This window comes from Aulonocara sp. 'chitande type north' Nkhata Bay, linkage group LG10, assembly GCF_057382095.1.
Source record: "Aulonocara sp. 'chitande type north' Nkhata Bay isolate Kocher_YH1m ecotype deep benthic linkage group LG10, A_spYH_male_GT1.1, whole genome shotgun sequence".
NCBI classification, from domain to species: Eukaryota; Metazoa; Chordata; class Actinopteri; order Cichliformes; family Cichlidae; genus Aulonocara; species Aulonocara sp. 'chitande type north' Nkhata Bay.
This window is the reverse complement of record NC_141353.1, coordinates 13,470,648-13,493,295: the sequence shown is the minus strand read 5'-3', so window position 1 is coordinate 13,493,295 and position 22,648 is coordinate 13,470,648. Positions and strand designations below refer to the sequence as shown.

The following is a 22,648-nucleotide window of genomic DNA, read 5'->3' as shown; positions in this document are numbered from 1 at the left end:
TACATACTGCTTTCCTTTGGATTAGTGTTCGCTGACAAGAAGCTTGAGGGGTACCTTGAAGATCTTCCAGCACTGCAGCTGGTCTGCTTTCACTAATTAACAAGTCCTCTTCTCAGGCAAACCAGACAGTGTCTGAACAGCTGCCGTGTGCCTAGCAGGATACTCAGGAGGGGAAACATGAACACCTTATGTTGGTTTATGCCATGCAGAAATTTGGCACTCACTCACATCCACAATGTGTTGCAAGCGTCACCTTTTTTACACAAGAATGCAGACACAGATTAAAAAAAGATTAGTGTAAGCCATATATTTGTTTTGTTTTTTATGGCAGGTCAAACCTTTATGTGCCATACAAGTAGCTTCTTCTGTCTGTTTGATTTGGCAGATTTTTTTTTTTAAACATGGGACACCCTGACACAACACCAAAGGGATTTGTGTCTCCTGGGACTGAACAGGGGATCTTTCACTTGTTAGCCAAATGTATAACCACTACTAGACTATGGACTATCTACTACTGTCAACAAATCTAGAACAATTTCCCTTGTGGGATCAAAAACATAGCCATCTGGTACAGCTTTATATGATTCAAAGTTCAATACTGGGCCTTGGTTCCATCATTTTACATTCATCTTTTGAAACAAACCCTTTAGCTCTTTTTCAGCTTACATTGTAAACAGAAGATTTGTATGTTTGACCCTAATAGGAACACTTATGTCATACATATTAAATAGTTGGGGAAAAAATCCTCTTGACACAAAACATTCAAAGTAGCCTGAAGCCTGGATTAGATGTACAAACACTGACCTCGTTATTTGAAAAGTCATATTTAATGATCAATACCATCAACATGTGACAGGAGATAAGGAAAATATAAAAGGTGCACTTTAAAGCATGAAAAAAGTAAGTGTCTACTATATGACTTTAATTTAATATAGAAAAATATTAGAGTTAATCAACAGGTCAAGGATTAAGGCACATTCACCAGTTAGCTTTTGGTAGCAGCGAAACAGCCAAGCAACTGAACAACTACAACTACATACATGATAATGTTTCCTGTGAAAAGGCTGAAAAAGTGCTAAACCAAAGTGACACCGCTGGCCTGTTGTTTACGTTTAAACAACTTTGGAAGCTCAGTGCAAACTACTCTTGTAAAACATTCAGTCTTCTGGAGGAAATAAGTAATAAAACAAAAATTACAACTTTCTCCTCCTACAAAGATAATTTTCTTGCTCAAGTCTGTCCAGGCTGCTTCACAGTCATCTGAGTCGCATCATTTCTTCGACTGTTCAGTATGCTTTGTATTCTGAATGTGAGCTAAGAAGGGGAATGATAGAAAAAATGTATATTAGTACAATAGTACGTACACACAGGTGCACTCACAGGTCTACAAATTACTTACTGTTTGTTGCTGTCCAAGAGCGTCTCGATAAAAACCATATAAATGTTCCTGCTTCTTCAGATCGTATTGTCTCCAGACCTCAGCTTTGCTCTTTACCTCGGCCTCAGGCAACTGGGCGTACTGCTGCCGCTGTAACAGAATATTTTGAACTCAACTTACATAAGTTTGCATTGTGAGTCGTCTGAATTTTGTTATCTGCCACTGCCTTGTGAAAACGCTGGTTTTAAGTTGATCCAGGATTAGCTGATCTTGTTAATGCAAATCCTATTTATTCAGTGACTCAAAGCCACAGAGTATGAACAGCCAAGATAAAATTATTGACCAGAGAACACAATCCACCATCAGAAACACTGTGGAGCTGGAGGACAAAGAAGTGTTTACTGACATTAATGACACAAAACAGTGCCAAAAACTGACCGACATTCATAAAAGGCCCAGCATGGCACTGAATGAATTTTTTTACAAGTACAGCTATGCAAAAGATTTTGCAAAATATGTTTCAATTTTAAAGTGAATTAAATACTTTTTAAAACTAACATAAATCAACATTTAAAGAACTTTATTTTCCTTAAAAAAAATGCCCATCGCCACAGGATATGAGGGTCACTCACCATTAGAAACATGTATTCCTCAACAGTGTGAATCCTCATTTTCTGCAGTGCCGTGAAGGTCACTGAAACAGTTGTTCTGCTTTTGTTAAGCAGTTCCTGTAGAGACATTTTTACTTAATATATAATATAAAACACAAATGTTACTAAACAGTGAGGCGATAAAATGACATATTTATACCAATAGCTGCTCATTGGTTTTTAAATCCAAATCATCTTGGTGAGAGGTCTCTGGAACACTGGCTGGGTGTGACTGAGTAAAGACAGACAGTTTTACTCATATGCATATGATGTAAAAGGTGGGGATAATCAGTGCTTTGCAGTGAGCAGTCCTGTACCTCAGCTTCATACTCATCCCAAGCAGCTTTCCGTTCTGCCTCACTGAGCTCCTCGTCTTGTTTATGGTCCAGCAGGGATTCGTGCTCATGGTAAGTCACTATGTGGTCTTTGCAGTCTTCTAACAGCTGTGCCAGAACCGTATCCTGAGAAACATACAAGAAGTTATCTAGTGCTGCAAAATCTTAGTCAAACACCTGCGTGGTGTTTGACTAAGATTAAGACTGTAAGATTGAGACTGAAAATTAAGACTGTCGTTACCATTGGCAACACAGAAGCCGGTCTTTTGCTTTTCTTAGAGTTTGGATCGTTGAGCAGGTCTGGCTCGAATGTGTAAAGTTCAGTCAGCTCATGAAAGGTGAAGTGTCTCTCAATCTGCTGCTGATCTACTACTCGGAAGGACAGCGACTGCTTGGTCACCTGCCGATCGTAGATTTTCTCCTCCATGGTGCCCTGAAGATGACAACAATCACAATAACTAAATAAAAGAGTTGCAGCTGCAAGAATTAGTCCATATAAATTTTTGCATCGCTTTTCAGTTTACGTCTGATGTTGTTTTAATTTGAAAAGGACTATTTAGTGACCAATCTTAAACATTTCATCTGTTGATGTAACATGTGCAGAACATACAACAGTGGCACAGTAGAAAAGAAGCACATATGACTTTTAAACAGTGCCGTTTCTTCTAAACTACTAGAGAGGCCACAACTGACTTAAGGTCAAGACTTTGTGGAGCTCAATTTTCTAAATAAAAAAGCAAGCTTACCTGGGCCAAGAAGCGGTACACAAACACTTGTTTCAGCTGACCAAAGCGGTACACTCTGTAAATGCTCTGGATGTCATATGAGGGATTCCATGAGGCATCAAAGATGATCACCCTGTTAGCAGCCACCAGGTTGATGCCAAGTGAGCCAGCTTTTGTTGAGATGAGGAACAATCGGCCGCTAGAATAAAGATTATTCAAATTCAATCCGAACCTTCTGTTATATCAGTGTAGTTCATATAAAAGATGTGACAGAGAGAGACATTCTTTACCGGACATTTACAGGATTGTTAAACTCATCTGCCCACTTCTTCCTCAGTGTGGCACTGGTGGAACCATCGAAGCGGTAATAATCAACATTTTTAACCCAGCTGCCCGCTGTTAAAATTTAAACACAAGGAGGAAAAAAAAGCATAAAAATATAAACAGGCATTTCCTCTTAACTCATTATTTTCCTCTCCCATTAATAGAATACTACCTTTGAATGCTGATGGGTCTCTGGCACGGTGAGAATCCGCAAGAAAATCCTCAATCAGGTGTAATGAGATCAGTGACTGACTGAACACAATCCTACAAACGCATTTATGACATTAGACGCTGGCAGATCACTTGTTTAAATCTGCTTCATATCAGAAAACAAACATACACTTTATCCTCCAGTTCTTCAGCCATTCTCAGGATCTCAAACAAGAGCACCATCTTCCCTGAGTGCTCCAGGATTTTGGCATCTCTTTCAGAGAGAAGATCCTTGTACCAGCGCTCATCGGGACTCGGAGGCTTCAAGCTGATGGGTGCGTTCTCTACTGCTAAAGACATAAAATGGGAAAAACTGTAGCACATTTCACAAGCTATATTTGTTGGAGTATTAGTGGCATGTGGAGCTTTTATACCTTCCACTGCACAGACAACTTTGACATCATCAATAATTGGTGTGCTGTTGTGAGTGTTATTCCCTTCTTGTCCTTCGTTCTCTTTCATTCCTTCACACCAGCTAAAAATGAAGAAATAAACATAACCATTGTAGCATATGTATGCATGCTCCACATCTCTTCCTGGACGAGTGGACTAACCTTGATGAAACTTTGCATAAACATTGCCTTAGGGTACTTTGACTACCAAAATCTATATGGCGTATACAAATATTCTATACAAACTCCACAATCACATTTATTAGTGACACTTCCAGAGTTTATACACTTCCTGTCTACACAACATCCATTTTTCAATCTAGATTTATGCATCATGTTTCCTTGGATAGCCAGTTGGTCTACAATCTGTATTTGTTCCACCACTGCTTGAGAATACATCTTAAAGGAAAGGTCTTTAGTATTCCCATAACCCACCAGAATTGTTTTAGGGGTGCTTTAGGCTTTAATGAATAACAAATGAAGAGGTCTTACCTCTCAGCCTCAGTCATAGGGGTCTCTGCATCCTTGGGCAGATCTGCTGCTTTACCTTTACTCTTCTTTGCAAAAGAAAAAGAAAAACATGTTATTTCAGACTAATGAGTAATCAACATGCAGTTACGGAGATCTTTCTACCTTTTTTAATTTGCTCAGGTAGCTGAGCTGAAGGCACCATGGATGAGTCCAAATTCGGCCAAGGACCTGAAAGTCCTTGAACAGGTTTGCTCCAGGCCTCATCTTTTTGCTGTTATGTAAGGAGCTTACACCTGGGAAAAAGCACAATTCTTCAAGTAAAAAAAAAGACATCTATTTTAGGTTTATTTTAGGGCACAATACAGATCCGCACCTGTGAAATGGTCAAGGTAGTATCGGTATAGATTATACTGAAGTGGGGAAACCCTCACTGCCAGCACGTACTCATACTTCGGAGGCAGAAACTGTCGAAGCTCTGAGTAATCTCTTCTCTAAGGAAAAGACAAACACAGTATTGTGAGCTGGAATATAAATGCAATGAAGAGAGCATTCAGATGTTCTATTATTTTTACCTGTATGCATCCGCCTAGCACTGAATGCAGTACATGTGCTCGCTTCTTCATGATTCGGACATCTTTCGGGGTGGAGTCAGCACACTGGCCGTTCTCTATGGGGTTGATGAAGCGGTTCCTGAATTCGCCCAGTGAGCCCAGAAGGTTCTTCTTGATGAAATTGACCATGCAGTGGTCTGGGAACAAAATATGTATTCGCAATAAGATTTCTAAACAAAACAACTAATAGATTAGGCTAAAAGCCTTTAAAAACTGAGCACATTGTGAAAAACAAATCAAAATTCAGAGTTTTTTTGGATGCAAATTTGTCACGTAACGTAAATAAACACTAAAAGTGTCCCAATTTTGCAGAAGATTTGTCCTTAAAAACACACTATGGAAAAAAGGAGTCAGCATCAAGCGATGATGAGCTGATCCTGATGTTTCTAAACACGAAAAGGAAGAAACAGAGATTCTGGGTGTGTTCAGTATTCAAGAGGAGGCAGTAGCAGGGAGAATTTCATGGTTTGGTATGACGACCGCTTTCAGGATGTTGGCGGAGTGGTCATTTGAGGAGGCAGAGAAATCATTTCAGAAATCATGCCAATATATTCAGTACCGTGGTACGTTTTTGAGCAAGTACACTTTTTGCCAAATGTAGTGGCCTGATTGGTCAGAAAAAAAGAGGGAAAAATCAAGCCTGATCTGAACTTTTGTAGTGCCAACACTATGTTATACTTTGACTTGAATCCACATAACGAAATGAAACAAATAAAATAAGTCAAAGCAGAAAATCAGTAGCTTGGCATCACCAGACAGATCTACAAAGGCAGGAAATTCTGGATGTTCTCATGTCTGTTGTCGATGTTCTGAAGCGAACAGAACTACAACCAGAATTTCAAAGGTGTGATATAGTACTGAGCAACAAAATAAATCAAACAAACCACAGCATTCAGGGATGTTAGCAGTAGGTCACACCTGCTGCATAATGAAAGAAGTGGCTGTGGAAGAGCAAACAGACACTTTGCAGCATAGCAAATTAAGAGCTCTCAAACTAGCTTTGTATCCTGGTCAGAAAAAAAGGTTAAAAGCATCAAAACCAAACTACACAACTGGCTTCTGAACACAAATAAAGGAAACAAAATTTGATGACTACAATTACTGCAAATCCTGTTTAAATGGGGACACTTGAGAGAGTAACTCCACCATCATGCACTTATTTAAACTAATTATAATCCCCATGTTTCTCTGTAATCACTTTAGGACTTCATGGCCACAGTTATGATGACCTAGTGCTGCAGACTTACACTCAACGAGGTTGTTCTGCAGTGGCGTGCCAGTCAGCACCACTCTTCTTTGAGTTTTGATGGCATTCATAGCTTTGGAGATATTAGAGCCATCATTACGCAGGATGTGCCCCTCGTCACAAACCACAAAGTCGGGACCTGAAAGGAAAAACAACATCAGATTCCATGAGCAAAGGCACGACACCTAAAATAGAAAGTCTTTTAATAGTAGCATGCCATAACAAAGTCACTGGACCTGGATCCACAAGTGTGCGATAAAACTCCTCCTTCCACTCGTCGTTGTTGATTTTACAGTCTAATGACAGGATGCGGTACATGTCATACCCCATTATCATCACACCTCCGTCTCTCTGCCACCTCTGCAGAGCTCCGAGTCGACCCAAGTTATGCTTCATTGTAGCCAGTTCTATCACCTGTGACCAATAAGGACATGTTGCTGACACCATATGAGGCAAACCAAAGATTTCTGGCCTTGTTTTTTTATATATATATAATTTTAACACTTTTAAATTTCTTTGGTTACCTTGACTTTATCTTCCCCCATGTTGTTTTGCCATTTCCTGAACTCACTGACCCAGTTGAGGATGGTATTAAGCGGACACACAACCAAAGCAGTTCTAAATTTCAGTTCTGTGGACAGCAACACTGTGTGGAGGAACGTCACCACCTGTCAAATGAGACAATTATGAATATGACACATCCAGAAGTGCTGTCCCCTTCTAATGGACAAGTTCATTTAAAACAGACTGAGATTAAGTGAAAAACTTCCCTGTAGTATGACTGATCACATCTTTCATTTCTGTTTTCCGAAATCAACGACTCTGCATTCACTAGGCTAAAGAAGAGAGGGACCATAAAGCCCACAGTGTGTCAACAGTACACAATTCATAAGTCAGCATTCGTGATGCTATAGGGGTGTAAAAGTGAACATAGAATGCATAAGTCACCATAATGCTGAACAAGACAGACAGGTTTTAGAGCAACATTTACTGGCATCCACTTGAAATCTTTTTCAGGGAAGTTCTTACTTATTTCAGTAAGATGACATCAAACCACATTCTACATCTATTACAAGATCATGACTGAAAGCAAAAAAGAGTCAGGCTGCTAAACTAGCCCGAAACAGTCCAGGCCTGTCACCCATTGACCCAACAGAACTGCTCAGAAAAATAGGAAACAGCAATTTGCTAAAAGAAAAGAAAAACATCTCACTGTCTCAAGGCATAAAATGAGCAGATATTTTTATATTTTCAATAAAACAAATACTCAATTTCAGCATTTGATATGTTCAGTAAATGAACCTAAATAAATGTTCAAATACATAAATAAAAATGCAATCTACTTTTCCTGACGTTTCACACAGTATCACAACTTTCTGAAAAGACCGGGCTGTATCAAAAATGAAAGCACAGACAGAAAATAATCTTTGGTTCAGGGAGTGCGATTTGTGATTCTGTGCAACTAGCATATCAAGCGTGGACATGTGTGTGTCTTTACCTGCAGAGTCTTTCCGAGGCCCATGCAGTGTGCCAGTACACAGCCTGATCCAGGAGAGGAGTTGGCCTTCTTCACAGACTCACAACAACTATCCCAAATAAACTGGACGCCTTGGGGAATGACATTGTGATTAGGTTTTTGGGGTGTTTTTAAATACATTTTAACAAGCTAAATACAATTAGCTCATATTAGACAAGTTTTAGGAGAGACGTGGATTTCAAACACAAAGTCTTAATGAACACAAAATTAAAAATGTATAATTAATCTAACTGCCCTAAGCATCAACATGATTGCAAAGCAAAACACAAAAGACAGAAACTAACCGTCCACCTGGTGAGGCTTCAATATTGTGACCAGGTTCCTGTGCACCTGAACGAGAGGCTTCTTGGTCTCCTCATCCTGATCCAGGATCAGCTTGGTTGTGACGGGACACGCCACTTGAGACAGCTCATCCTCTATGACAATGATCTGCAACACAAACAAATATGTCCTAAAAAGTTTCACTGCGTTGCATGTGCTGTGCTCGGTGTCCTTGATCTACAGGTACAAGGCATCTTATCAGCATTTCCTGCTCTAAACACTGATTTCTATTGCTATGGTGAAGTTTAGCGCAGTACCTCTCTCCTGTCTTCCATCTGTTGTTCCCTATTTGCCAAACGTTTGCATCTCTCCTCCTCCTCTCTCAGGGCTTCCTGAGTCTCAGCACGAAGGTTTTCATCTTCAATTATTCTGCGAATCCTTTTGCGTCCTTTCGGGGTGACTTTATTTTCGCGGGCCTCCTCAGGTGCATCCTCTTGATCGGTCTGTCCAGAGAACAATCCAACAGTCAGTATGTCAATCAGGCACGAGAGTTGTCTGTTGTTGTTTTTTGGACAAGGTTTATGGTATCACACATAAACAGGCCGAGATAAGAAGAATAACACATAAATTCATAAAGAGATAAAAGAGGATAATTCGATACCTTTTCACTGCTGGAGTCTGACAACAAAATGTAAGCCACTTGCGTTTTCTTTTCGTAACCATGAAGCTCATCATTCACCTTTGTGTTTGCTCTGGAGTTAAAAATAAGAAAGTATGTTTTCAAAAAAAGAAGGAAAAAAAAAGAAATTGTGCCGATCAGGTTATCCAGTAAATCTAAAACTACTAAGCTGCTTGCTCAAATCTAACCTTTGCGTTCTTCTTTATATTATTTTCAGGTCTTTACAATTTGTGCATTGGCACGGTATAAATTTAACTGAATTGAACGCTGATTCTTATCAGTGGAAGTTGAAATAAACATACTTTTTGAGCTTGTCTTCACCAGCCTCGTCACCCGACTCGCTCAGCTCCTCACTCATCCCAGCATCTTCATCCAGCTCATCGCTGTCGGCCTCACTTTCACTGTCGGCTTCACAGAAAACAAGTTAGACGAGATACTCATCTCCTGTTCCATCTGATCACTGTCTAAGTTATTCTTACAGCTCTGATTTTCTTTCCTGGCTCCTCTTTTGCGCTCCCGTTTTCCATCTTTGCTCTTTGGTGCATCCTTGTTACTTGATGTTCCCTCATCTAAGATAAGTTTGTGACGGAGGAGGTGGTGCCTGGAGATGGGCCCATCAGAGTAGTAGTCAGATGAATCTTCGGTAAAGTCTTCCCCTGTATCAGAGACATATTCTATCATTATTATTATTTATGCTCTTTAACCACCCCAAGTGATATAACAGCCCTCTGCCACTGGGATAGCTTCGCAATTTTGTATTAATCTCATAACTGAGATACTGGTTAAATAAAATCTGGAAAATCTATTCATAAGGAAATGCACAAGATTAAAACTTGTAATACCAAGAAAAAAACTTACCATCTTCATCTGTTCCACTACCATCATTGCCTCGTTTGATCTCCTTGTCACTCAGTGGATCAGATTCATCCTCCTGTGTTTCTTCATCTGAAGAGATATCATCACCCGAGGAGTAGTTGGATTTAATTTGGGCCAATAGCAATTTCTTAGCGATTCTTTCAAAAGTAGAAGAGAAGGAAAAGGCACCTGAAGTTCATTTCATGATCAGTTTCATTGTCTTCAGCTGGATATTTTTACACTTATTGTTACACATTACAACAAAATATGGTAATATTTGGGCTATATTACACAGAAATGATCATTTAAGTGCTCAGCTGCCAATATTCCAAAAGCTGGTGGCATTAAAAAGAAATCAGCTATATATGGTGAGTCGCTTCTAGTGGATCCGCATTATGTCTTTAAGTGATGAGCCCAGTTTGAAGCTCTTGTAGTTGCTTCACAGACCAATTAAAAAGAACTGCCACAACACTGAAAGACATATTCAAACCATTAGTATAGAAAGCAAAAGAAAAACGAGACAGAGGCATTTTTAAGAGTAAGAATTTATTACGACAAACAAGGATTCTTCACACACAAAAACAATAGTCTCAAACTCTCAATAGTTTGTTCGCCCTTGGGAAATCGCGAGTAACACTTTTCTTTCTTTTTCCCTCTTTTTTTTTTTTCTTGCTCGAGTCTGACAGACATATGTTTGCAAAAATGACATTATGTTCATGTATTCCGCTCATCCTTTAAACTGTGACAGCTCTGATTTGAAGATCTACAATCTTTCGAGGCGACCAAAAGGCAATATAATCATGATTCTCCCAATTTTCTTGAAAAGGGGGACAAATTACACGTGGGACACAAAAACAGAAAATTACTGTACATAAAGATTTACTTAGAATGAAACATTAACTTTTTTTTCCCTACCCCAGGGGGTATCACATTTCAAAAATGGCTGAAGTATATTCAAACTGCAGTAAAATTCACGTAAAAAAAAAAAACATGTAAAAAGTTCATTGTTTTAATACCATGTGGTGTTTTGAAGAATATATACAATAAATAACCCCTTTAAACTCCATTTACGTGGACCCAACACTGCATGAGTCGTATCTGGCTCGGGTTTGTCTACTGCATCCTACTTCAGCCATTTCTCCCACAGGGTTGACCCTGTTTTCAAGTAGGCTATAATCCAGGTCAGTGGACATCAGATAAGCACCACTTTCACTGATACCAAATCCAACGTCCGGTGAGAACTTATTGTTAAAGTACACACAGTACAGAAATGTTAGACGACAGCAGCAGGAACAGATGAGAGTCTTGAATCTCATTTGATATGTTTCAAGTTAGAAGAAAGACGCAGCAGAAAGCGCAAAGACACTGAAATGAAAATGAACACAGCCACATGCTACGTTTTAGCCCAGTAACTACAAACAATGTAAACTTTACATTTCTGCTGACCATTTTCCCCATGATAAAGTTGCACTACAACTACACACAGACGTCATGTGATGCTATTCATGTTGATAGGAGGCTACAATATCCCAGATTTAAGTGACTGTCGCCTAACAGCACTGCATTCACTGCTGTGCTGTCAGAAAATCCGCCCTGAAAAAAACATGAGAAAACAAACAAGTCACATCAATAAAGACATAGTGTAAACTTGGTTGCTTGTTTTTTGCACTCTAACAACTGTTTCACAGCCCACTCTCATTTCAGATAAGGTAGAAATGATCACGATTATAATCACTGTTCTGAAATAAATGTTTTCATCTGCTTTACGTGAGTAAAAGCACAAGCTGGGTCTCCTGTTAAGCAGGATTTAACCGGCTGCAAGTTTCAGTCATTACGTTTAATGGTCAGCAGTAATGTATAGTCTGTGTATAGAAAGTGGGCCAAAACACTAGAAAAAGCATAGGTGTTTCTAAAGAACACTGCATAGCACGTACATCATTTGGGAGAAGAGTAGGCCAAATGAAGAAATTTAGATGCGAGGTGTTAAATTAGAGGGGAAAAAAGGAGATTAGGATTCATCTCTGATTGCACTTTACGGTAAATGTTAGCTACTTCAATGGTATTGCACAAATGCTGTGCTATTACTCTGGGCTTAGCCTCCAAGAGCAGTAATCAAATTTCACTCACTTCCATTGGAAAGGGTTGGTATCAGAAAGCTCGACAGAAAGATATTAACAGAGGTAAAGAGGTGGAAAATGAGTGTGAGACGTAAGATAATCTCAGTCAGAAAACAAAAGTAATACTCAAAGTATTCAACTTCTTCGAACTCAGCTTCTACTCCCTACCAATATGTAATAGTTTTCAGAGCTCAAGTGAACTGACTGGATTTCTAGCTTTTATTTGAGACTCCTGACAAACTGAAGCAAGTAATACCTGCATGTCGACACGCTTTGACTTAAGTCATTGGAATGAGCACACAGGAAAGCAAGTGAGTGTCAGGCTGACACAAAGCCTGCTCCAAAGTGCATTAGCTGTGACTGTGGGTGTCAGCGGTGCAGCAGGATTTCAACTTGTTTCCAGAGATGAAGTAAAAACTTGCTCAAAGACAATTGTTGGGAGTCTCCTAACTTTCAAAGAAGGCTGACTACATACCAGATTACAGAGGTATTTTATCAAATTAGATTGTACTAGATTATACATCGTGATGGCCGAGTGTAAACACCAGAGCCTTGAAGGTGCATCAAACAAACACTTAACTATCAAACATGTTAATGAAAAAAAGCACATTACTTCTACTGCAGCTGGTGGTTAACTTACCACAACTTGCATAAAACCCAATAGCTGGTTTGGAAGGCTGGGTGCGTATCCTCAGCTCATGATACTGTTTTGAGGTGAGGGCTGTGGGAGACTTTGAGAACTGTTTTGAGAGCTGCTAAACTAACAAAAGTTTGCATTTTTTGTTTGTTGGACTGTGAGAGGAGCCATGTAACAAATCGTGAGACTTACAGACACTCACAATACCATAAAGGTAATTACACTTTGGCACTTCTTTCAAAGTGCAGCAATAAAGTAAACACTTTTATAATGCAACAACTCTGTGGTGTCAAATAAAAACCCATTTGTGTGTGACGTTCGGGTCCTGTGCTGTAGAAAAATTACAAAAAGGGACTGCACGCATCAAACTTTTGGGCCTAAAATTATTCAAAAGCTGAATAAATTGAATCTAAACACATGTACAGAGCCAGGTACATTGTCTCAGATCAGTTTATTCAAAAACCAATCTTTTTACCATCTAGCCCACAATTGAATGCTCACACCACAACTGTGACCATTAAAGCTAGGAGCAGGTATTCAAAAAAAAAAAAAAAAAAAAAAAAGGTGAAGCATAAAATTTTTAAACATGTTTTGCAACTCTGCAAGCATCGCTCCCCATTTGTAATATAAAACAGAAAAAGGTTTTGATTAAATTATATTGTTTTTAAAGTCATAATATGTGCAGATAATGTTGCTGGCAGGTTTCAAACTTTATCCTTCACCTGGAAAATAACAACACTCCATTTACTTCAGTCAATAGTGCCACTCCATGTTGTTTTTGTGTAGTTTGTAAAAACACAGAATGAACAGTACATCGAAGCTCACTTTTATACTCACAATGAAACCACACCTGTACTCGTGGTGCTCAGGTTAAGCTGTACGCCAAAACAAGCTTCACTGTTCAAATGTATACTTTGACCTCCTTCATTCAAGTGGGTCTCTTAACATCAGCCAAGTGTCCCAGGGAGAATACGCAGGTATGATATAAGAAATAATACTAAAATGTTCTTGTATTTCTAAATGTAAAAAATAAAACAAAGACGAGCAGATTACGTTGCTTATCAATAACAAAAACCACGTCACGATTTTATCTCTAGAATGTGTATTTGATCGCTGGGGCCCTACTGCAGCTACGTTTGGGTCGTGTTTGAATTGGCTGTAACTGAGTCCTAATGACATGGGTGTTGCTAGACTTTGCGCAGACGTCAGGATTTGAAGTTGCAGCTTTTCTTCTACACCTAACTTGCTTTACAAACTCTACATCCGGGCTTTTTGAACCGTACCTATTTTCTGGATCATCGTCATCTTCTGCTGCCCATGAGGGCCCAGACTGCTCCTCATCTCCTATAAGAACAAACATCAGAAACATGAATTTCAAAATGAAATTAAGCTGCTACGTTTTGAAAACATATATATTGCCAGAAAAAGTGAATGCTGGATTGTGTGGACATTGAAAGAAAATATTCATATTTATTTTTGTCACAGTTCTTACTTCATGATTCATGACGAACCACTAATGACACAAAGTTCTGTTAAAACTTCTTGAGCCATCACTTATTTCTTTATATTTTGCTATGAAAATGGAAAATAGGTTAAACAATTTACTGAAACATGTAAACATACATGGTGACACAATATAAAAGCAAAACAAATGACCACTTTTATTCTTCAACACCATCTTCAGTAGTTGTGCAGGCTTCTTAAAGGACATTCAAACAAATCTTTGGATGTTGGCTGCCTTTTGTTCTTTTCTCTATCAATATAATCTCACACTGCTTCAACAATTTTGAAATCCTCTCTCTGGGGCGGCCAATCAATGACTGACAGTGTTCCACTGTGTGTTTTTCTATCCAGATATGCTTTTATTGCATTGGCAGCACCACTGTCTAAAATGCAGTTTCACACCATTAAGAGCTTCCACCATGTTTTTAAAAAGGGCCATTTCTCAAAGTTTCCCTTCCTTCTTGACAGTCACTGGTGCTTTTTCAGGTCTTTACTAGATTTTTTTTCATGCTTCCTAATCTCTTGACCCAGATACTGTTCATCTGCTGTAGATAGTTTATTTTAGGCCTGCCACTTCTTGTTCTGTCCTTACACTTGCCCTGTTTCCTCAAATTTTCTACTGACATGCTGGATGCCATGTTGAGATACATTGTTCTTGCTCAATAGCTCTTTGGGCATCACTTTGTTGGTGCGAAAATACTATTTTATGCCTGCCAAACTGTGTTAACTTTGGCATTTTTTGTGCAAAAGAAATGGGAACAAGCTGCTACTAACAAAGTGCCTAAAGATACAATTTAAAATTGGTTCTTTGCTAAGTTCTCTGTTATGTGACTGGTTAGTTGACTTTTTTAAGCTTAAATGATTCATAGATCAGTGGTAAGTAGCTCTGGTCAGGTACAAGGACTGGGCTAAAAATGAGAAAGTGCAAAGGCAGCCAATGACCTTCAATAAGCCTGAAGAATTATTGCAGTCTTACTTGTTGGAAGTAAAATATGAAGAATTAAGGGGTGGCTCAAGACTTTTGCACAATGGATCTAGACACCTGTAAAACTCACCTGACGATTGGTGGAATGCAGCTGCTCCTAATAAGGCCACATCTTCTGTGATTGGCTTCATCTTCTGATCACTTCCATCGCTCCCAGAGTCATCGTCATGTTCTTCTTCACTTGATGAGGTCGATGAATCCATTGCTTCCTGACGAGATTTAGTCTTAGCGTCCTCACCTTGTATCCTACTCCGCTTTCTAGCCACACCCTCCTCTCCTCTCTTGACAAGATGAGGCTTCCCTATTGACCTCAGCGTATTTAAGTGTTTTATTTTCTTTTGCGAGTCTTGCTCGTCGCTAGAGGAGTCCGTCCCACTTTCACCGCGAGCTTTGACTCTTCTGTTAGTTGAGTCGGCCTCAGGGGTGCGATCCAGTATCTTGCGTTTCCGCCTAATATTCTCTGGTGAGATTGGAGTGTTCTTATTAAGCCAGAAGAGACATTTTTTCGCCACTTTATTTGGCGACGCTTTACCACCATCTTCATCACTCTGGGGTTCATCAGAACTTTGTGTCATCGCTGCTCGCTCAAGCAGAGCAGCAGGGACTTCATCTGAATCAGAGTCGTCTCTTGTCCTGCTCAGACTCTGCTCTTCAGTTGTTTTAGCAGGCACCGTGTTGGGGGCCTCTTCAGTGTCAGAGTCGCTGTCACTGTCTCCTACTGAGAGAGATGTTTTGGTTTTCACATCACTTGGTCGGCGCAAAGGGGTTGTCTTCACCCGAGGAGAACGTCTATTGCCCTGTTCTTCTTCTAGATACAGAGATGCACTGGAGTTGTCATTGCTCATCTTGCTACCACTTGTTTCTTCATCTTCTGATACATGTTTTTCCTTTGACTTCTTATCTTTCTTTCCCTCCTCGGTTTTGGGGGGCGCAGATGACGGCTCCTGCTCCATAGCTACAGGTGTAAGTTGTACTACTAGTTTTTTAGTCATGTCAACGCCGCTTTCAGTAGATTTCAGGCCAATCTTTTGTGCTCTCTGTCTGGCTTTATGTGAACCTGAAACCATCTCCTTGCCCGGACAGTCTTGTAGACTCCCATCTGCAAAGCCCTTGGAGTCAGAGTCGTTATCTTCTAAATGTTCAGCTGCCAATTTCTGCAAGTCACTCAAGCACCTGTCATCAGGTATGTCTATCTCCATTTCTGCTTCTGTTACAAGTCCATCAAAGTGGTCACTAAGCAGTTTTTCCCAATTGCTCGATACATCCAAATCACTGAATTCTTCCTTAAGGCTATCCTCCAGTCCTGCTAGGGATTTTCTCAAGCCTTTAACTACTTCCAAAAATGACTTCAGGTACCTAGTGCGAACACCAGGTGTTGGTTTGTTTTGTGTCACACTATGAATGAAATTGACAAAAGTTTGGTTTAAGGTATTTGTTGAGTCCACTAAATGTTTGGCCTTTTTGGTAATGTCCTTGGAAACCTGCAGCATGCTGTAGTTGAACATCACATTTCCATCCATACCAGTGTGATCCCATTTATCCAGAGAAATGTTTTGAGGTGAGTGTGGTAAAATGTTGAAAATCTCAGATTTCCCCGGATCGACTCGATTCCTCTTGCGCTGCTGTTGCCACAAACGTTCCATGTTCTCAAGGACACTGTCACAAGCCATGACCAGGTCAAAAAGAGGTTCTGGGCTACACACATAGCAGTACCATTTGCTCTCCAAGATGCCCGACAGTTCCTTCCTTCCCAAATTTCTTAAAATGCACTTCTTACAGAAAGCATTGCTACAGAAATCGCAGCAGATCAAGTTGCCTCCTTCAGCACACCACCTGCACGAGGGGAAAAGAGAGATGATAAATGTGGCTGACAAAAGTGAGTTAATGGAAATGTTAATATTTCAGTTAAATGACTGAATGCTACTAAATCGTGCCTGCACTGCTCATCCATCCCGTCACAATCCTTGCTGATGTCATCACTTGAGTAATAGTTGTAGCAAGACTGGCAAAACAAAACATTTAATTAGAAACAGCTCTGAGCAATGTATTATAAACACTAACAAGGTGAAAAATATAATTCTGTTGATGATATCAATATACTTGAGGTCAGGTTTTTTTAATGCATCTTTTTTCAGTTTTGCTATTGTTTTCAATCAGGCATCAAACCCAGTGCTGACAAATCAGTCTGGCTCAATATTGTGCATGACAGTAGTTTTATTTTTGTTTTACTGGTATTCATGACAAGAAGCCACCCACACAAGGCCAACAGAATAAACACACATCACCAAGACAAATTATGAGCCGCACCACAAATAAGGACCGAGGTTTAAAAGAATTAAAAACACCTGATATTAGGGCTGCTCGATTATGGCAAAAATGATAATCACCATTATTTTCACTGAAATTGAGATCACGATTATTTGACAATATTTATTTAACCCTTTAAGACCTACCATAGAACCAAGTCCGCCAGAGCTTATATTATTTTTTTTACATGTTGTAGTGCCATTTGTGGGAGCATTTCAAGTTGCTATACATCAATACAACTGTTATAGCCCATATTTTAATAATATGTATGTATTAAGTCCATAGTAACTACATTAATTGCAAAAAAGTGCAATAAACTACAAAAAAATTGAAAATCGTTTTTGTTTTTTTTACATATATTTCTACTTGGAGAAATTTAAGAGGTTTATCTCTCAAAACTTTAAATACAAAAAAGTTGCAAAAAATAGTTTACAACAACAGGAAATTTATTTTGAGTGTCTTCATAGTTTTATTTTGGAGATACAGCAATTTTTATATACTGCAGGAAAAACAAAAAAACAATCCTATGATGCAAATTTGCAAAGAAAACAGCATGTGCATCAAAATAAACTAGTTCTAGCAGTGCAATTTGAGTTCTAAGCATCCCAGAAACTATTCAGAAAAGTCAAACATGACTTATAAAAACACCAGTATAGGCTTTTAAGGCCTACAAGGTTCTACAGGGATTTAAAAATAGTTACACAAAACGGAGCGTGCTGCTCTGACCGGCTTTAAAGGGTTAACAATAACAATGTATTGAATAATGACTTTTAAAAAGTAATATAAAATAGTGTGCAAATACTGGTAACAGTGCAAATGTTTGCAATATAAGAAATAAATGAAAAATGTAAACATCTATGTTTAGTGAACTTTGCAGTGTTGCTCTGTGGTGCAGCTACTACACCGTAGCAAAGTTTACACACTATGTCTACTTGATCCACGTCTGACTCCGCGAACCCATAATGTTTCCACACCACTGAAGTTTTTTTTTTTACCTCTTTTCAACCAACGGCAGTCACTCTCCTCTCCAAATAACTTCTGCTTAGCTTTCCGAGCTTCCCTCGGGTCCTCTTAATTGTTGTGACACGTGTTCGAAATGCAGAGCGGTGCGCTTGATTTACCACACGGAGCAGCGCGAGAGTAAAGCACGAGGGAGGGGCTAATAATCGGCTCAGTCATTTTTAATGATCGTTGAAAGCCCAGATCGTAATCGTGATTAAAATTCGATTAATTGAGCAGCCCTACCTGATATGCCTGATGATGTTCATGATTAACAATCAAAAAACCCAAAGAATATAAATGTAGTATTTAACAGCACAAAGTTATGTATTCTTTTCTGTGCTTTGGACTTACTGACTATATTGTTCTGATAACGTTCAAAAAGTGGGTGAAATAAAAAATTCTAGTATATCAATAAGCAGACTCACCTTGCATATAAGGACTTTCAGAACTGGGTGGCGATACAAGGAATCCCTCCGGAAGTGGTTAACTTGTCGGCCACACGCAGTGCAACTCACAATTCCAATGTGTTCAACTCCTGGGAAACAAAAGCTCCATTATTAGCAATTACATGGTTATAAAGAATGGGTTGCAGGACAGCTTCTCTTGTTGCATCTTTACGTACACCCAGTACATTTTCCTGGTAAAATCTAAAAGAGCGAGATCCCTTACCGGACTCAGGCAGTGGAGATTAAAAGTGAGGCACTGCAATCTCCAAAGTGGATTGTCAGAAGGCTCTCTTCCAAAATAATGACTATTTAGATACTAAGTGAAGTGATATTTTTTTCATATTACTTTAAATACTTGAGCATTTGTGCCTAAACCATTAATAGAACTAATAGAATAAACATTCTCTTTTTGATGTGTTGCAGATTTGATTCTTTATACTAAAATTCCTGCCTGAGCATTAGCTAGTGAGCAATTTCATAGGAGTAGTAACTGACCTCCACGTCTTCTTGAAAACTCTTTCCGCATTACGCTTGATTTCCGGCTGCGAAACTCCGGGCCCCTGAAATCATCTCTGCCATTGTCGACTGCTTCAGGCCTGACCAGCACAGTGCCTGTGCAAACAAAAAGTAATCATACAGTTCCATCATTATTAAATATGAAATTAGAAAGCCAAAGCCAGTTACAGACTTGAAGATCCTGCATACCCTATAGGCACTCCAGCACATTTACAATGACTTAATTTTGTTAACTTCATCATAAAGTAAAAAAAAAAACAAAAACAACAACAACAACATGCAGATATAAACGTGAAGTCTATCAACGATATACTCTGAATGAAACACTAGCCCACTTTCTAGGAAAATGTTATGATGGTGTATAAATAATTATGTTTAGTGTCAAAGTAGCAGTGTGTGTGCAGTCAACAACCTTACGACCTACCTTTAGGCAATCTAGTGATATCAAGGTGACCATTTGCATTAACTGGTCCAAGAACCAAGTCCTCACTTGCATTTGAGTCCCCGGATTCATCCAATCCAGAGTGCTTCATGACAACTGAGGGTTTTCTGTAACATCAGTTAAAGAGAAATGAGCTATATTTAACAAAGTTTAAAAACCTACATGGACAGCAAAAAAGGAGATGATGCACACCACAAATTTTGTGGTTGAAATACTTTTAAACACACAATAAACTCACCGCCTCGAGTACTTGCCATCAGCACCAGCCTGCAAAACGAGACGGTTTGTTTATTTAGGCTGATGGTCATCATGGCTTTGTGTTGAAAAGTATCCCAAAGGGAAATGCATTAAAACATTTTTCTGAGTCTGTGAGTCATTTGAATAGAGCATAAGGACATGACATAATTTTCATAATACTGAGCAAATATGTTTTACAGATACCTCCAACCTCCATACAGTTAGACTACTGCTCAGATGACAAAAATAACTGAGTTTTTGAGAGAAATTGTGACACAAATTGTTAAGACTATCGCTATTCCTAATAAAACAGCAACAAAAACATGTAAGTGGATGAACCGGCTCTATGATTCTTTGATACAGACAATGTGTGTGAGGTGTACAAGAACAGAATTTAATCTACTTGACATTTTATACGCATTAGTTATCCACTTGACAAATATTTGTTATTTGTCTCTCTAGATTAGGTTGTAGATCGAGTCTGTGTTAATACATTTTGGAGAAGGGCTGTTGTTTTTACTAAATCCAGATAAAACCGTTAATGGCACCATTAGTGCCATCAGTGTTACGCAACATGACGAAACACTACAAACACACATACTACACTGACATGTGTTTATTATGCATGTTCACTTACCTCTGTCAAAGTAGAACAGCACCTGTTTGTCAAACCTGTGAACAAAAGATCAGTAAAAAATAAATTGGTAATGCATGTAAACGTGTTTCCATTAGTCATGGTTAGAGTGATTAAAAGATGTACCATCAGCATCCTCAACTTTTGCTGTGCCACTGCTGTCCTCAGTGGAATTAGCCAAGTATTCATGAAGTTTGTTGACCAATACATTTAGCTTGCTGGTAGAGTTGCTGGACAGGAGAGGAAAAAAAGCAGGGCAGTGTTTATTTGATTAAACAAAACAATTCGGATTATACAGTGCTGTGGAAAAGTATTTGTCTGCTTTCTTAGCTCAGACAAAGATAACCAGAGTAAATACTAAATGTAGTTATTTAAATGATTATTTCATTTATTGAGGGGAAAAAAGCTATCCGAACCTACTTTGACCTACATGAAAAAAAACAACTGCCCTTTAAACCTAGTAACTGCTTTTGCCACTGTTGGCATCAAGAACTGAAATAAAGCATTTGTGATAACTGGTAAATAGTTTTCCACATCGCTTTGGAGGAAATTTGGCTCAGGTTTCCTTGCAGAGTTGCTTTAATTCCGTGACATTGGCGGTCTTTTGAGCATGAATGACTGGTTTATGGTGATGCCTGTCTCAATCAAATGAACTAGGCCACTCCAAAACCTTCATTTTGGTCTTCTTGAAGCATTCACTGGAGGATGTCGCAAAACATTAGAAGTGGCTTTGTAACAACTTTTTCCACACGGGGCCAGGTAGCTTTGTTCGCTTAATAACTGAAATCATTTAAAAACTGCATTTCGTATTATCCCCACAAATCTGGCTAAACTATATAGAGGTACTTACTTCCGTTTTAGATAATCATAACCTATGTTTTGTCCAAAACTTGTTCGTTTATACCAGCTAAAAAGTTTACACTCACCTGATCAACATTAGAATTAGAAATAACTCACTTTCCTGATCGATGTAAATACCTCTCACATGAGACAAAGGCCCAACCTCAAATCTACAAGTAGAGCTAACTAGGTTAACATGGTATGAAGACTACTTTCTGATGCCCCCTTATTTACAAGTGGTCAGCACGGCTTGTTTGGATTGGACAGACTTTTAAGCAACCACAAAGAGATCAGATTCTGCTCCCGGGAGTGTACTATAAATCACTGCACTCCTTTGAGTTCAAATTATGAGCCAGCTTATGTATGCTACGTTCAGCTCCTCCAAAGTTAGCTAAGAAAAGGCTTCTAGAACTGTTTACGAAAAGCCACGTTTTTCGATTTATATAGCCTAATGTGCTGTCCTACCTCCATTACTATTATGTTACTACTAAACTAAACTTGAACTGGCCCGAGTATTATTACCTATGCGGTCATTCTGGTTTAAATAACAGTTAGCTAACTCTGTTAGCAAGTGGCTAAGCTAGCTCGCCGTTATATTTGCTAGCAACGCTAAACAAGCGCACTGTAAACCGCCGGTTTTACCTCAGCGTCACTGCAGACATGTTGCGAAGCAGCTGAACAACCGAAGTCGTTCAAGTTTTTACACTTTCATAGCACAAAATAATGTGGCGCTTAATCTATGATCCACATCACATCCCACACATCCGTTATTGATAACAACTGAACCGCCCGTCAATGGATCTATTTCGCCTCTTTTTTCCCCCTCTTTTTTAATGCGTACGAGTGAGCTGTCGCTCATTATCGCCATCTGCTGCCATGGCGTGTGCATGCTCAGTTGTGTTGTTTTCTACGGTTGTATTGCATGGCTTCTCCCTTTGGGATCAGGTTCCAGCCCCCCTTCCCTCCAAAACCACCTCAGAGAACCTGAATTGGATGAGCGTAAGAAAATGGATGAATGGATGGAAGGATTTAGGTGAATTTGAGTGAGTAATGCTCATTTTCAGCCATTTTTAAATTACTCTCCAGCTCATGTTTTTCAGTTTTCTAACAAAAAGTTATTAAATCTTCCCATAGGGAGTAGTCTGTCTGTCTATCTGTCTGTCTGTGGCTGACAGACAGACAGCCACACACACACACACACACACGCACACACACAAAAATGCCAAAGAATGTATTTTAGCTTTAAGTTAGAACAATTGTATGTTTTAATTTTACTTTCCTGAAAATAGTTCAATAGTTCCCGCAATT

The 22,648-nt window shown here is 39.1% G+C and overlaps 1 protein-coding gene across 4 annotated transcripts; it reads right to left on the bottom strand.

Annotated features, from left to right (window-relative positions):
• Positions 1 to 807: 807 nt before the first annotated feature.
• Positions 808 to 22,193, bottom strand: LOC147320380 (chromatin remodeler ATRX-like). 4 transcript variants are annotated; one of them, XM_086308293.1, is made up of 35 exons: positions 21,983 to 22,193; positions 20,627 to 20,730; positions 20,504 to 20,538; positions 19,868 to 19,896; positions 19,612 to 19,736; positions 19,167 to 19,283; positions 18,651 to 18,760; positions 16,851 to 16,918; positions 14,987 to 16,749; positions 13,712 to 13,772; positions 9,678 to 9,832; positions 9,299 to 9,475; positions 9,122 to 9,227; positions 8,802 to 8,892; positions 8,458 to 8,643; positions 8,164 to 8,308; positions 7,841 to 7,950; positions 6,867 to 7,010; positions 6,579 to 6,756; positions 6,344 to 6,481; positions 5,058 to 5,233; positions 4,859 to 4,976; positions 4,648 to 4,778; positions 4,507 to 4,571; positions 3,997 to 4,097; positions 3,753 to 3,909; positions 3,585 to 3,676; positions 3,379 to 3,484; positions 3,110 to 3,287; positions 2,605 to 2,796; positions 2,346 to 2,489; positions 2,189 to 2,260; positions 2,011 to 2,106; positions 1,400 to 1,528; positions 808 to 1,314 (listed from the first exon to the last, which is right to left on the bottom strand). In XM_086308293.1, exons 1-35 carry the CDS (start codon positions 22,000 to 22,002, stop codon positions 1,231 to 1,233), a joined length of 5,703 nt encoding a protein of 1,900 aa, XP_086164419.1. In that variant the 5' UTR covers positions 22,003 to 22,193; the 3' UTR covers positions 808 to 1,230. The 4 variants fall into 4 exon arrangements, with proteins under 4 accessions (XP_086164419.1, XP_086164418.1, XP_086164417.1 ...); XM_086308292.1 differs by having other exon boundaries at positions 3,753 to 3,912; positions 4,507 to 4,568; XM_086308291.1 differs by having other exon boundaries at positions 3,753 to 3,912; positions 21,983 to 22,192.
• Positions 22,194 to 22,648: the final 455 nt, after the last annotated feature.

What these genes read in the sequence shown, in the direction of transcription:
- LOC147320380 (XM_086308291.1), bottom strand. Translation starts at nt 22,002, where the DNA reads ATGTCTGCAGTGACGCTGAG. An exon ending in GACGATGATCCAGAAAATAG is followed by an intron (nt 9,833 to 13,711) that starts GTACGGTTCAAA and finishes TACTTTTGAAAG; the next exon opens with AATCGCTAAGAAATTGCTAT. An exon ending in GAAGCCTCACCAGGTGGACG is followed by an intron (nt 7,951 to 8,163) that starts GTTAGTTTCTGT and finishes TCATTCCCCAAG; the next exon opens with GCGTCCAGTTTATTTGGGAT.